This window comes from Glycine max, chromosome 11 (assembly GCF_000004515.6).
Source record: "Glycine max cultivar Williams 82 chromosome 11, Glycine_max_v4.0, whole genome shotgun sequence".
Classification (NCBI taxonomy): Eukaryota; Viridiplantae; Streptophyta; class Magnoliopsida; order Fabales; family Fabaceae; genus Glycine; species Glycine max.
Window position 1 is genome coordinate 5,311,781 of NC_038247.2, and position 15,185 is coordinate 5,326,965.

At 33.6% G+C, this 15,185-nt stretch overlaps 3 protein-coding genes across 7 annotated transcripts; 2 read left to right on the top strand and 1 right to left on the bottom strand.

Annotated features, from left to right (window-relative positions):
* Positions 1–1,585: 1,585 nt before the first annotated feature.
* LOC100784013 (mannan endo-1,4-beta-mannosidase 7) lies at positions 1,586–4,408 on the top strand. 4 transcript variants are annotated; one of them, XM_003537554.5, is made up of 5 exons: positions 1,586–2,069; positions 2,190–2,384; positions 2,689–2,811; positions 3,118–3,320; positions 3,484–4,408. In XM_003537554.5, the coding sequence occupies exons 1-5, from the start codon at positions 1,746–1,748 to the stop codon at positions 3,914–3,916; spliced, it is 1,278 nt and encodes a 425-aa protein (XP_003537602.1). In that variant the 5' UTR covers positions 1,586–1,745; the 3' UTR covers positions 3,917–4,408. The 4 variants fall into 4 exon arrangements, with proteins under 4 accessions (XP_003537602.1, XP_006590696.1, XP_006590697.1 ...); XM_006590633.4 differs by having other exon boundaries at positions 1,608–2,069; positions 2,190–2,378; XM_006590634.4 differs by having other exon boundaries at positions 1,690–2,069; positions 2,186–2,384.
* Positions 4,409–5,094: 686 nt separating this feature from the next.
* Positions 5,095–8,704, bottom strand: LOC100784545 (lipid phosphate phosphatase epsilon 2, chloroplastic). 2 transcript variants are annotated; one of them, XM_003537555.5, is made up of 4 exons: positions 8,217–8,704; positions 6,863–7,085; positions 6,153–6,226; positions 5,095–5,370 (listed from the first exon to the last, which is right to left on the bottom strand). In XM_003537555.5, exons 1-4 carry the CDS (start codon positions 8,556–8,558, stop codon positions 5,146–5,148), a joined length of 864 nt encoding a protein of 287 aa, XP_003537603.1. In that variant the 5' UTR covers positions 8,559–8,704; the 3' UTR covers positions 5,095–5,145. The 2 variants fall into 2 exon arrangements, with proteins under 2 accessions (XP_003537603.1, XP_006590698.1); XM_006590635.4 differs by having other exon boundaries at positions 6,147–6,226; positions 8,217–8,692.
* Positions 8,705–13,811: 5,107 nt separating this feature from the next.
* LOC100796373 (heavy metal-associated isoprenylated plant protein 35) lies at positions 13,812–14,910 on the top strand. The gene is made up of 2 exons (XM_003538815.5): positions 13,812–14,169; positions 14,345–14,910. Exons 1-2 carry the CDS (start codon positions 14,085–14,087, stop codon positions 14,656–14,658), a joined length of 399 nt encoding a protein of 132 aa, XP_003538863.1. The 5' UTR covers positions 13,812–14,084; the 3' UTR covers positions 14,659–14,910.
* Positions 14,911–15,185: the final 275 nt, after the last annotated feature.

The window sequence follows — 15,185 nt, forward strand, 5'->3', positions numbered from 1 at the left end:
ACTTTTTTTATTGTATTTAAACCGAATCCTTCACACAAATGCAGTTAGTTGAGCAACTGAATTTTGATTATTATTATCCACAGCTACCGAGTACCGACTTTGAGCTAGGTCTAATTCGTAGTATATGGCATTATGGCAATGCAAATGGTTGGCGAGGGACACAATAAGACATGGTATTATAAGTAGTGATGGACCTCATGAAAAGGACACTGATATGTGAGCAGATGCTGCTGCAAAAGCATGGGTCCAATTCCAGAGTTAACTTAACCAAACTATGCCGCGTGGTGGATTAGATACTAGATAGACATTGCAATACAAGAGATCGAGGAAGCCATGGAGAAGATCGATACCATATCAGCAAGCAAGTGCTAATTGACACACATGTGCTAGAACATGCCCTTTATCAAAAGGATAAAATTAAATTAAGAGAGAATATAGTTTGGAAAAATTCTTCTAGACTTATTTGTTCTTATTAATTTCCTATTTTTATGTAGTGAGCCTGAAAATATTATAATGTATAGCTAGCATAAACATTCAGTTAAACCTGGGTATAGGTAGCTTTAGCTTCGATTCAACAATTGCCTTTCTTTTTCACCTTATCTTAACTTCTAGGTTTGCGTTTTTGTTTTGAGTGGCTCTGGATGTACTGTATATGGAATCCAATATATATGCCTCTTCAACCATACATTTACTCCGTATATTTTAGATCCGTTGAGCACATGGTGTTACTGTCGGTGCAGTTCTACCAATAACTTACACTAGCTTCAGTGTTAAACTGTTAATTACACTGCGTTGGATAAATGCATGGCTTGTTATAATTTTGATAATGAAGAAATGGAATTAAGTCAATTTGAGGAAGATATTTTTTCTTTAATTTTATAGTCATATTTTGATAAATAAAAAAACATTAAATTGTTCTTGTAATTAATAAGATGACAATTACATAAAGTTGTCGTTAAATATACTATGGTTAGTTTTAAAGGATATCGTTTTTCCCGTTGTTCGTTTTGTCATTTTCCATCGACAAAGTTGGTAACACTGTTGTTCTCTTTCATAATGCCTCATTAAAAAGTGCAGTAGTTGGTTGACCTGTTTTACACATTATACCAATCCTGTGTCGGTAGTTATAAGAATCCTAAGTGGACTTTTCTGTCCCGCTATTTTTTCCTTTACACATTAGTACATGATAACTGGAAAAACTTTAAAGAAACTCATTTAAATTCACAAAATTAATTTCTTATTTTTTTTAACTTACTTAATAACATTCACCATCAAACCTGCAATAAAAGTATAAAACTACCTAGGATAGGGATTATTTCAACTCTTGCTGCAAATAAATCATACTACCTTCCGCGATTGGACCAGGAACAATTAATTACTTTTTCACTGCAAAATATCAATGAATTAATGAATAATTAGTGATAGACATTTTTTTGTCACTAATTCTGGAATCACAAAAACTTTAGTAATATCTTTTTTTATAAAAATTACATAAAAGTTATAATGCACTTTTCTTATAATGCAATTATTTTCTTTTTTTTTCAGAAATAATTGCACTTGGTAATGTAACTATGTAAGAAGACAAACTCCCTTTTTCACTTTTCAGGTTCTAGCAACTGCCAAAGAGCCGTACATTTGCTTTTTCTCTCATCTCCATATCACTAAGCATATAAACAACGAGAGAACCCTCCATATACTCATACATAGTGGATATATCAGTGTGTGTGTAAGAGACTGAACAAGAGATGAAGCATTTTGCCTTGGTGTTTCTTTTGGCCATTTTGGTCCCTCAGGAGTGTTTCCATGTCAGTGTGGAAGCAAGGGATGATTTCGTCAGAACCAGAGGCATCCACTTCATGCAGAATGGATACCCTTACTATGCAAATGGCTTCAATGCCTACTGGTTAATGTACACAGCTTCTGACCCATCTCAGAGATTCAAGGTTTCAAATGCCTTCAGAGAAGCAGCAAGCCACGGCCTTACTGTTGCTAGAACTTGGGCCTTCAGTGATGGTGGCTATAGACCACTACAATATTTCCCTGGCTTCTATAATGAACAAATGTTCACGGTAAGAGCTAGTTTGATTTTTTTTTTCTTTTTGTTTGCCTTTTAACATGTCATTTTCTTGTTGGATGTGTTATGTTTGTATTTTTAATTTTAATGTTGTCTGTGTGTTGTTGGAAGGAAGGGGTTAGATTTTGTTGTATCTGAGGCCAGGAAGTACGGGATTAAGCTCATACTGAGCTTGGTGAACAACTATGAAAATTTTGGAGGCAAGAAGCAGTATGTGAACTGGGCTAGGAGTCACGGCCAGTACCTTACTTCAGATGATGATTTCTTTAGGAGCCCTGTTGTTAAGGGTTATTACATGAACCATGTGAGGGTTAGTACAATTTTTGTTCTCTTGCTTGGTAAAATTCATGTATATGCAGTTGAATAGTGAAATTTGCTTCCTTTAACCTGACAAGTTCTTGTACTTTTCTTGTCTCTTGTAATTTTTTTGTTCCTTCTACCATTACCATCTAATCAAAATACACAAGACAATAATCTTTTATTTATAATCATTTTTGCATATGTTCTGCTCATAATTGAATAATACAAGTGTTATGTTAGTAAGATGAGAAGAGTACATTTTTGGCGTCTGGGAAACATAATTTCAGGTTCTGATTTATGTGCATCTTCCACAGACTGTTCTCAACAGATATAACAGATTTACTGGCATGCATTACAAAGATGACCCAACAATCATGGCCTGGGAGCTTATGAATGAACCTAGGTGCACATCGGATCCTTCAGGGAGAACTATTCAGGTCAAATATCTTCACTTGTTTGTTACCCTTTTCTCTTTTTTCTTTCTCTTTTCTCTTTTTTCTTTTGACTCTGGCCTCTAGCTTTTCCCCCTCATACATAGTGCCCCATTAAAATCTTGCACTAAAAATACTTTATTCATAAAAGAATACTACATTTATTAAATGAAATGAAACTTTTTGGAAAATGATTAGGACAAATTAGCCTACAGTGGCGTCATAGTCAAGTAACGACGCAAATCACGGGCCTGGTTTCATTCTCAATCACGAGTTGGCTCGTTAACTTTTTTACATTTTGCTTCGTTATAGGCGTGGATCACGGAAATGGCTTCGTTTGTTAAGTCCATAGACAGGAACCACTTATTGGAGGCTGGACTAGAAGGGTTTTACGGACAATCAACACCACAAAGAAAGAGATTGAATCCCGGTTTCGACATAGGAACAGACTTCATCGGAAACAATCGAATACCGGCCATTGATTTTGCAACAGTCCACTGCTACCCCGACCAATGGTAGACCATTAACTAACTAAAACAATTCGGTTAATTTTTTATTTTATCTGCCATTGAGACCTCTCCCTCTCCCAACAACTAGACTAGCCTTAAATTAACATTCTCAAATTCATGTGTTAATTAACGTATAATTTCAATTACAATTCGATCGTGTAATAAACAGGGTATCGAGCTCAAATATTCAGTATCAACTTTCATTCTTGAACAACTGGCTGAGTGCGCACTTCATAGACGCGCAATACCGTATAAAGAAACCAATACTAGTGGCGGAATTTGGGAAATCATTTAAGAGTTCGAGTTCGTACGAGAGGGATGAGGTGTTCAATTCAGTGTATTACAAAATATATGCTTCTGCTAAGAGAGGAGGGGCAGCGAGTGGAGCATTGTTCTGGCAGCTTCTGACGGAGGGTATGGAGTCTTTCCAAGATGGTTACGGAATAATTCTTGGGCAGAGTTCCTCTACGGCCAATCTCATTGCTCGCCAGTCCCGCAAGCTGTACCTGATTCGGAAGATCTTCGCGAGGGTCGCGAACATGCGGCGATGGCAAAGGGCCAGAGCTAGAGGTGGAAACGGAGGCAGATACATTGGCAACTGAGTGCATATTTGGTTTTGTAGATACAATCGATCAGGAAACTTGTTTTTGCGTTTATTTTGTTTTTTGTGCCTAAATATTTTCAACTGCAAATGCATTAGAATTACTTACTTTACTCGCCTGTACACAGTTAAAGCTTGTTTGTGCTGGGGAGATAGACATCTTTTATATACCAGTTTATCTACCGAGTGTTGTTTGGAAGGCGATGGAGGATGGCCCACCGGAGCCAACAGAAGACCTTGGAGATGAATCATAATGTTTTCTTATAACTATTATGTTTTCGTTGTTTCAGCTTCTCTCTTCTTTTTGTTTATACAGAGCTAAAGCAGCTCTAAGTTTTTCCATGTTGTCTACTCGTAGGCTACTCAACCTCACTTTAGTTTTTAACTTTGGAAACAATGTTATTTGTGTTAGTGTTACTACTTCATATTGGTAGAAAAAGAAATGCAAAACAAAGTGCGAATGTAAGTTTCAATCAAAATGTTATAAACTCAAGTTAAGTTTATACTGACATGATTAATGTTTAGATTTTTTTTTTTTTTTTTTTGTCTTGAATGTATGTTTGATAAAATGAAATTTGTAATAATATAGCCTAATCACAAATTTGAAGTTTATATGTGCCAGAAAGAATTGGGCCGAACAATATTGAAGTTTAAAATAATATAGTCTAATCACACATTTCACCTAAAGGAGTTGTTATTATAGATCTTTTTTACTTAATTATATTAACTAGTTACTTATTTTAAAAAATTACATAAAAATCTGCCTATTATAATAGATTATGTGTTTGTAAAAATTATAGTTGTATTAACTCCTGTGAGCTGAGGCATTTGTTTGCAAATTCTCGGTAAGGGACTCAACAGTCAACACCATAGAGCATAGAGCATCCATATCACGTTCTCTTTTTCCCCCTGTAATGGGATCGCTTGGGTACAGACCGACATCATTCTAACAAATAATACAGAAGACTTATAGGGATGATTTGAATGATAAAACTGCATGGCATTTTCATTTCACCGTCATTTCATGAAATACTTTAAGTAAAAGGGCACTTCACTATTATTTATAATTCCTTCAGACTCCAGAGCATGTCGTGGCACTGAACTTCCTAAAGAAACATCTAATATAATCTGATACCGGATTCAAATTCTCACTACTTCACGCAACATTGAAACTTGAAAGAAACAAAATGAGATGTGTTATTATTGCAATGTTGTACACGTCTTGAAGTTCTAGTCGTCTTGAAGCCAATAACGAATCGCAAATAAAACAAAACCTATGCAAAGTCCTGCAGACCCCAAAACGACAATGATTCTAACCCACAGAGAAGATACAAATGCATCCAGCATATAGCCGTTCCAAAGCCAGTACCATAAAATAGAGAAAATGGATCCAATAGCAGCTCCAACAACCACTTGGCTCACTGTATGAAGCTGTTGCGACACCCTCAGGTACGACTGGAAACATAGAACAAGCATAAGCAACTGATGCTTACAAATATTTGTTATTATGACGATACTAAAATTCAGAAATTTCCATGCCATGCACAACACACAACAGCACAGGGAATTCTATAAACAGCTTCAGTTGGCTAGAGTTACCAAGTTTTTCATTATACCATAAAAGGAAAATACTTTTTAATTCCTCTCAATGATTTTCACTATGCTAGGATAATGTACAGTGTGTGACAAAATGCTGATTCATAAACGGCTTATATAGATAAATTTTACACTCAATACACGTTTACTGCTCTCAACAAACCAATGATAAAGGTATTCATGTCTGACCTAATCGCTCTTACTGTTGGTATGGTATCTAAGACACTGAATACACACTTAAACACCTATTCTGGAAATTTTCAATTTTTTTTTGCTTTTAACAATCAATAATGATTACTATGAACAGACCTTTGTGTTTTTGCTGCATGAGATCAGAGTACTTTGAAAACTAAACATCAAATAAGTTGTCAAATGGCACAAGCCAGGCCTGACTGTTGTAAGTCTAGAAAAGTATTCAGTACTTATGAAATGATACGCATGCATCTAATGCAAGAGGTAAAGTAGATATGGCAATTGAGATACCAAAATATTATACACTTACAAAAAAATATAACTCTAATGCAAGAGGTAACGTAAATAATGGATCATACGGAAAAGCCAAAATTTGAGGTAACAATAAACAAGGAATAAAAGCTATACCTACAACCTAAAAGGCTAAAACGGAAATATCATACACTTACAAAAAAAGAACCAAATGTCAGGACCGATGCACTGATGGCAATGGTGAATCCATTTAGCCCAAGCCATTCTACGCCTGTAACATTATAAGAGAAACAAACAAAAGTTCATAACGAAACCATATAATTCTATTTGTGTTAAAAAAAAAAAGAAATCTAAAAAATCAGCACCTCCCTCCAGAAGAAAGAAGACATTTCTAATTAAAGAAGAAAAAATATTGCTTGCATCTGAATCTTCCAGATGACTGCTATGGCAATCCCTTTTTTTATTGTTATCACTAAAGAGGAAACTAAGATAATGGAGTTTTTCATTTCACGAAGCAATACTAAAACAAAGAAGCAACGTTTAGCCCAGGAATTTCAAACCAGGCATTTCCAATGTTAACAATATAGAAGATTGAAGATATGCACTAGAGATACATATAGTAAATATACAAACACCAATACAATATCAATACCTTTAACCAGAACTTTTATCTCAATAACCTTTTAAGATTCCAGAACAAGGAGCATATACCAAAAACAGAAAGCACTTCATGCAGTGTTGTGTTCTATCACTTTATCAGTGCTAACTTTATTTTCTCTTAATAGTTAACAATGGATACCGTAAAGAATACATAAGGATGTCCATGCAAGTATCATAGAACTAGATTTGTGAACCACTTGTCTTAGTAATTTATTTTTGGAAAGAAATAACTGGTAAGAGATATTACCTGACAAAATAACAAAGAAGACAGTAAAGAATATGGATTGTGCATGTGATGATGGCATCCCAGGGTCAGATTTCAGGGTTGAAGGCCGTTCCTGATTCAGTATACGTTTGAGCAAAACAGAAAGCATAGCATTCAGAACAGACCCTGCTGTAAACCATAAGGCTTCTGCGTCATGCCTCCAAAGAATGAAACCGCCAAAGAGGGCAGTTACTATCCACTTGCTCTGTAAACAATAGCACCAAATGTGTCAGCTTATAAAAATATAGTTAAACTTTAATGCTGACTTAATTTTACAGTGAGCATTCCTTAAGATGGGAATTCAAACAGATTAGTGAAATTTAAGTTTCAATACAAGCAATCCAATCATCTTAAACTCAGTTTTATAAGCCTAAAAGGTTTATCTTTATATCTTGTGAAAAGCTCGTGAAAGAATTTTTTTGTATATACAACTTTGCTAAACAATATCATGGAGGCAAACATCCTATAACCAGATATGATGATTAGGAGTTCCAAAATTGCTCCAAGAAGGACAATTAAGTCTTACAATATTCTTACCCTATGCATTGTCTGAAGAACATACATAATAAACTGGGAATATCATGGGAGAATCTGTGAATGATTCAAATATATCAGTGACAATAGCAGTAGGTTGCAAGCAACTTGGTGGCACATCTTCTCAAAAACAAGATATATCTAAAATGCAGCCAGTTACCAGACCAGAGTATAATGTATTTATGGATGTGCAGCAGCTTCATGCGCTTAATGCTATTTCCAAAGGGAATGCACCAGGTGATTATATTATAGGACTCGGGAATTAACAACATTGTTAGATTGCTATTATTTCTGGTTGTTCATATTAGTTGTTCTACTAATTGGACAATAAGCCATAAGTATGCAGTAGGCTCTTAAGGCTGAGTATGCCTAGCAAACGAAATTTTCTATAACATGGATTTGTATTTTGTCCTCTTCTTTAATAACATGATACAGATCATACAGTCTTGTTATTAAAAAAAAAAAAAAACTTTTTGTTTCAAAATAAGTAATTTAAAACCGGATCCTCTTCCCAATCACGGGCTCACGATTAATCCCCTTGTATGATAAAAACTGTATCTTCTTCTCCTGCAACAACATTTCAGTTCTACTAACATTCATTGCTTATTACAAATTCCATTAATTCCCAGTAACCATGTCGAAATAAACCTTGAACATTGAAAATAAAAAAGTATAGGAAATTTTCCTAGAAGAGTAAACATTTCCTCTCATGTTAAGCAAAAGAGGGGGGAATCGTATGAGTGAAAATTCAGAATCGTAATGATCAAAACATGATTGGAAGAGATTATGGAGGATTACCAACCATTCGATTGAGGTTGTATTCCACCTCCGGGGACAGAAACTTGGACTGAAACGGGGTTGACCCATCGATGAAAGCTTCTTGTTCAAACACTTGGATGGTTTCATCGCCTTTTCCATCTCTGAAAGCAGAAGTTCTCGCGGATTCATCCATGGTTTTTGATACCCAGAACGAGTTTCTTCCCAAAACAGGTTTCCTGGGAACAAATCCGTTACAAAGGAATGATCTTGAAGGAGAAAAACGATGAGCAAATGAAGTGTTTTTCAAGTGTCCCTGTCTAAGTAAATTTGAGCCAAGAAGAATATAAGAGGAGGGACCGTAGCAAATTGTGGTTGCTGCCGCCATGTGAGAGGGTGACGCTCCAATATTCCATTACAAAAACGAGGCTTTCTCAACTGCTATTTATTATTCCATAGAGGGAGGTACTCCACGGAAAGTCCAACAGACGAGTTCATTCTGTGTCCACAATTCCAAAACACTATGGACAGCAAATTTTCCTTATATAAAACGAAAAAGTTTTTTCTTTCCAATCAAATGGTAGGCATTTTGTTTAACCCGATAAGGTAGTCAAACTTTCCCAGCATTTTTTTTAATTTATTATTTCTTGTGCGCAGACCACTGGTCTAATTTGTAAAATAAAAGGTTACAGGTTAATCATGGGACACTGTGTTATTAGATGATACATTTATAAAAAAATTATGTATTATTTTTTAATAAATAATATATAATTATATTATCATTTATTTTTATATTAATATGTATCATAAATTTATTCACATTCAAAATAATTATTTTATAAATTATATTAAAATATTTTAATTGATCAATAATATAACAATTGAAGAACATTAAGAACACACTCTTTTTAATTAACTCTTATATTAAAAATCGAAAAATAATGATTAAGATATTAAATATGATATCAAATCCACAAAATTTTATAATTTTTATAAATTTTAACAAACAAAAAAAGTGCATATAAAAGTATGTGTTACCAGCACTTTACTAAAAAAAAAAACTATAATATATATGTTTAGTAAACTTCTAGGTTTACTATTAAGAGTTTATAAAGTTTTACAAATCTTCTAATTTTTGTTTCACGTACTTCACATTTTAAGTATACAAATATACATAGTTTTTCAATTTTATGTATCAGTTATAAAGTGTTACAGCACTTCACTATAATTTATATAGATACGATGTGATACCTGAAATTATATATGTATTGATTGCTATTAACACTATAATGAAATTATTTTAATTTTTATATCCTCTCTCTATATTCACTCTATTGAAATTTGAGATGTCACAATCGCATAAGTACTGTGATACCTGAAACTAACAATACAATTAACACAAATATATAAAATAATATCTATGACAAAAAAGAATATCTACTTATAACTTTTGTGGAAATAATTTTGAGAAACAAACGAGACATAATTTTTTAAAAATTACTAAAATGAACTATGACAAAAAAGAATATCTACTTATAACTTTTGTGGAAATAATTTTGAGAAACAAACTAGACATAATTTTTTTTAAATTACTAAAATGAACTTCTACATCAATATAATGTTTTGACTTAAAAATCAATTAACACGTACGTTTGTGATGCCTTTCCAAACACATTGATGCCTAAAAATAAGTTTGTATCCCCTACACAATAATAAGAGTCCAAATATAAACTATTTATACCGGAATAAGAAGAGGTGGCCTTTGTTGGTGGTATAATACCCCAAAATATAAAATGTGTTAGAAAATACATGAGGTATGAATTCATTTGATGTTACTTACATAATTAATAATTAATTATATGTTTTCTCTGCATGAATGGAAAGTGGTGGAGTTTGAAAAAAAATTGAAGGAACCAAAACAATTAAGTCGATGTCATCTTCTGTTGTTCTAATCCAACATAGATTATATATTTAAAATTTAATATAAGAATGTGATAGTGGTGACCACATACTTTGATGCTCATGTAAAATTTTAGTAGAGTAATATAATAAAATATAAGAAAATACGAATATAAGATAAGAGAATATATTGATATTTATATATTGAGCAAAAAAAATATAGTGATATTTATAGGCATTCATTGGAATATAACATGATTGGTAAGAGTCTCAATATGATTTATGCACCTATTACTAGAGTAATTTAAAAGTTTTACTTTTCAGTGTTGCACCAATTATAAAAATAAATTAAGTTTTATATAACTAATCAATATAATATTTATTAATAATAAATATAAAAAAATAATTTGTCATTGGTATTATAAAATAACAATATAATACATAATAATAAAAGTAAAATAGAGTCTATATTGTATAAGCAAGTGTTAAAATTAAAAAACAAAACTCAAAGTATATAGAATTTTTTTTCCTTAAAATAGATATTAACATACTTTTAAATTTATCATTTTGACTTTATCAATTGTAAATAAGTAAATAAAAAATTGGATGAATGGACTAACCAAACACACTTAAGAAATTGGGTCAAACCGAGTTGGACTATAATAGACTCAGTCTTTTGAAAGCTCAAGTCAGCTCATACACCAAGTTGTACATTTTCTTAATACTTCTAGTGGTATATTGGAATAAGTGGTTGTAACTTGTAAGACACATGCTCTATGTCTCTATGACACTATTAGGGCTTTAGTGAATTGGGCGCAAGGCCTTTGCGAGAAGTCGATCGTTGACTGGGGATGTTTGTTGCGATCTACTGCAGTCAAGATGCATGTTTATGTGAGGTGTAAATATGTCAGAATGAAATAAAATGTTGGATTCTAATAAGTTCAGAACATATTGAATTTGAATTTTTTTTTCCTTGACATTGAATGGATATCAATTCAATTATAACATTGAAAATAGTGTACCATAATTAAAAATAAAAAACCATAATTGACATTGGTTGATAATCTTTAATCATACATTCACCCTAATACATAAAAATAACTAGTTTTGTGTAATGTTGGGCTACACTAGCTGCAGCCTTTTGTTCCCTACCCGGGCCTGTTTGGCATTGGTATTTTTGGACAAAAAAACCAGTTCTATTGCTTATTATTATATAGGTGCTACATATTTGTTTTTTGTTTTATTTACAGCAGGGTGCTACACATGTTTGTTTGTTACCTATTCTACAGATACAAACTGTAATTTCAGTTTGCAAAGTGAATAAAGTTTGTTCGGGAAAAACATGTATTCAAATAATAGTTGTACATGCGTAGTTGTGAAATTAAGATTCGAAAAGGAAATTTGGGTTTATTTATTTATTTATTTTATGAAAATTGATATTTTGGTTAGTGAATTTTGAGAAGTAAAAGTTTTTAAATAATTTAATTGTTCCAATTTGAAAAAACAGAAAATAAAAATTGATAGCAAAGCTAAATTATTCAATTAAATAATATTTAACTAATTAAAAAAATCAAGATATAAAATGATCCAAATGGATGATTGGTTTTTGTACGTGTGTGCATAACGAAGAGGTTTGTTGACATGAATGGCCACGTCTTCTTCACCACACCACTCTTATTGTGATTAGAGAGGTTCACGCATGTCAGCAATCAGTTGAGAGAGTGTATATAAGAAGAACAAGATGTGAAAGGAGAAAAAGTTAATTCTCTCTCTCTCTCTCTCTCTCTCTCGCTTTTGCCATGGATGCACTAGACTTAGAGCTACTTGAAAGGGAAAACAGCTATGCAAAGATACAAAATCTTTATCAGCATCGCCAAGAAGCTTCGCATTCTCCAACTCTGCGTCGCTCTCTTCTTTCTTTCCTGGTTCCTCACGCGCCTCCCTTTCGCTCTCCGCCGACTACCTCCGCAGTCCTCTCTTCGTCTTCGCCGTTTCCAACGCCATCATCGCCGCCCTCCTCGCCCAGTCCCGCCGGTGATATGACAATACATTCATTGACTTTGTTAGTCAAACAGATAGAATCTTAGAACTTTTTTGGGTCATGAGTGAGCCCTTAAGTGTGAGTAAGGAAAAAACTATACATAGGCAGATGTTGCAATTGCTCCCCACACCAGACGCTCTTTTTTTCTTCCCACACCTCCAAAATTTTTAAAGTTTCTATATTATCCTCCTTTATTGCGAAATCATCATTCCAAAAATGTATTTCTATTTTAAAGTACGAAAATTATATTATAAAATAATTATTTTTGAAATAAGAATAAGTAATTTAAAAACCTATTGTAGAATACCTATTCTTAAAATTAATTTTCATATTGTTATTTCAAAATAAGGTGAGAAACCTTTTCATCGTGCTGCCCATATATTCTTGTGCTTCAGCCTGAACCCATTCTCATCCCTCGTACAAAATTGACCTGTCCCCATTCCCAAAACCGTATTGAACTTGTCCTTATTCGTCACGTCACTTAATTTACAAAGACAGAACCATTAGAATTCCTTCGAAAACATACACAGCCACAATGTCGTAGAAAAACACCGACAAGCCCTTGAATATTTTCAAATGAGGTTTATTCTTAACAAAAACAAAAACATCCTTGACGGTCACGATACTCTTAACAGCGAGATCGGCAAGGTCAGCGAAGATGCTCAAAGATGCCAAATGAATATAGGCCTCATTGCCCGTGATGAAATGGGTAATATTATAGCTGATGCTGCAACGTTTGGTGGATGCCATTTTGACTCCGAGAGAAGGTTGAAGCCTTTGCACTCAAGTGGGGAATAAATATGGCAACAAATTAAATGTGTTTTTTAGTCTGATTGTTTTCCTCTATTTCAATTGTGGAGTAACAAAAACTAGTTTGAACGTTCGCTTTTTCATGGCATTGTGATTTGTGCAAGATTGCAGAAGAATGATAGCAAGTTCATCTGGAAATAAGTTACTTTTTTTAAAAGAGAACTGGAAATAATGATGCTCATTGTTTAACATCCTTGTCTTTTACTTATCTTGATAATTGGTGGATAGAGGAGGTTACTTATCAATTGGACCAAATCATATCAGATGATGTATCCAACATCATTTCCGTGAATCAATAAATACCAGCTCTTATCTTAAAAAAAAAAAAAATAGTGTCGGATGTGAATCCCTAGCTAACATAGCTACTAGTTTGCTTTGGCATTGTTTTTTTTACGTGATTTTATGCTAAACGTGGATCTCAATCATATGAAAAGTCAAATAGGCACTATGTCACTCGATCTATACCTTGAAAAATAAAGAATGGCTCTACGAAAGGATATAGAATGGCTCCTACTGTAAAAAGAAAAAAAGAAAAGAAAAGGAGACTTCGGTAGAACTGTTCATTTACGTTAGCAGAGTTGACAATGTCAAATAAGTAATATACTTCACCAAATATCAACAGAAAAGTTAATAATATGCTTATTGGTTCCAATCGATTCTTGGTTAGTTCATCTAATTAAGTTGAAGAAACTAGCATTTTAATTTAAAAGTAGAATTTTGATTAATCATTTGACGATTGGTGTATTCTCTAGTCGACTTTTCCTATGAAATCTGTGCATAATTCCAATCCTTTCGTTTTCAAGCAATGTCATGTCACAATGATAATGCAAGTTGCAACAAATATCAGCCGGCAAAACCAACATAAAAAGAAACCTCGTGTAAGGATTACATGCACCAACAAAACAAAAGACAAATATTCTTCAAGTTTTGCTGGGGAAGGTAAACAGGTAAAACAGCCATACAACTATACAAGAAAAAGATGTCAAAAGAGAGAGGCTGTTATTTCCTCCTTGTTTTGTTTGGTTCACCTGAAATAATAAACCTCTTAATATTTCAACACCAACAACGTTGTTGTCAATTGTTCACAAAGCTAGCCGGCTGTGTTATTTAGTTACCATTCTATAGTTTTAGTGTGATCAGAACCAGGTGAGTGATTATTTCTCCATGGTTAAGAAGACAGTCTTGAAGGTTGATATCAGTTGTCTCAAATGCAAAAGGAAGCTCCTCAAAATCGTCTCTTCAATTCAAGGTAACCACAACACTAGTCCTTAATTGATCTTTGTTTTATGAGTTGAATTAAAATTCAAAATGCTTGATGCTATAGCCTATAGGTATATTAGGATTTAAAATTATACGACTCTGCTTCATGTATTGTCTTAGTGAAATTAACCACTTGAAAAATTTTGATTTTGATTCAATTGCAGGGGTGGATAAAATTGAAGCTGATGAAGGGAAGGGCACGTTGACCGTGACAGGGGATGCAGACCCATATGAAATAATAGTTCGCATAAGGAAAGCTGGCAAACATGCTGAAGTTGTGAGTGTTGGGCCTCCCCAGGCCCCTCAAAAAAAGGATGAGAAGAAGCCCGAAGAAAAGAAGAAGCCCGAGGCAGAGAAGAAAGATGAAAAACCTAAGGAGTCCAGTATCCACATGCCATATTACTATCCTCCTTACCAACCAGTAGTGCTGTACATGAACAGATACGAGGAGCCCAATCCATCTTGCACTATATTGTGACCATGTACACGAGTGCAGAGTGCTCATTTGCGTGAAACTTGTAATTTCATCCTTGGATCTTTTCAGTAGCTGCTGCCGTTAAAATTATAGAAACTAAAATAATATTGGAAAAATAATAGTTACTACTGCATAAACCTTTGTTAGCGGATCTTTTGCGTGATACCTAATTTTATTTCACACAGACATCATTTCACAGCTTTTGAATCATTTTCTTTGGTTGAAGTCTAAAAGTTCTAACCCTCAAACCATAATGCATTTTATTGAGATCTTCATCAGCAAGTGAATTTTTCTCGGATGCTTGGTTTCTTTTCTTTGATGAGAATTGTTCTTCCGGTAAGTCCAGATGAACAATATTGGTCAATACATTTTAAATTGTGCAAGGGATCCACTCACTCCTTAGTCTTACTCCAAACATTACGCAGTTGTTTAACATAATAATAACAGCTATGCTGATAAAAATAACTAGTTCTGTTGAGTACTTAAGTTCAAAGTTTTTTTACAATCTGCACAGTATCTCAATCTGAGTA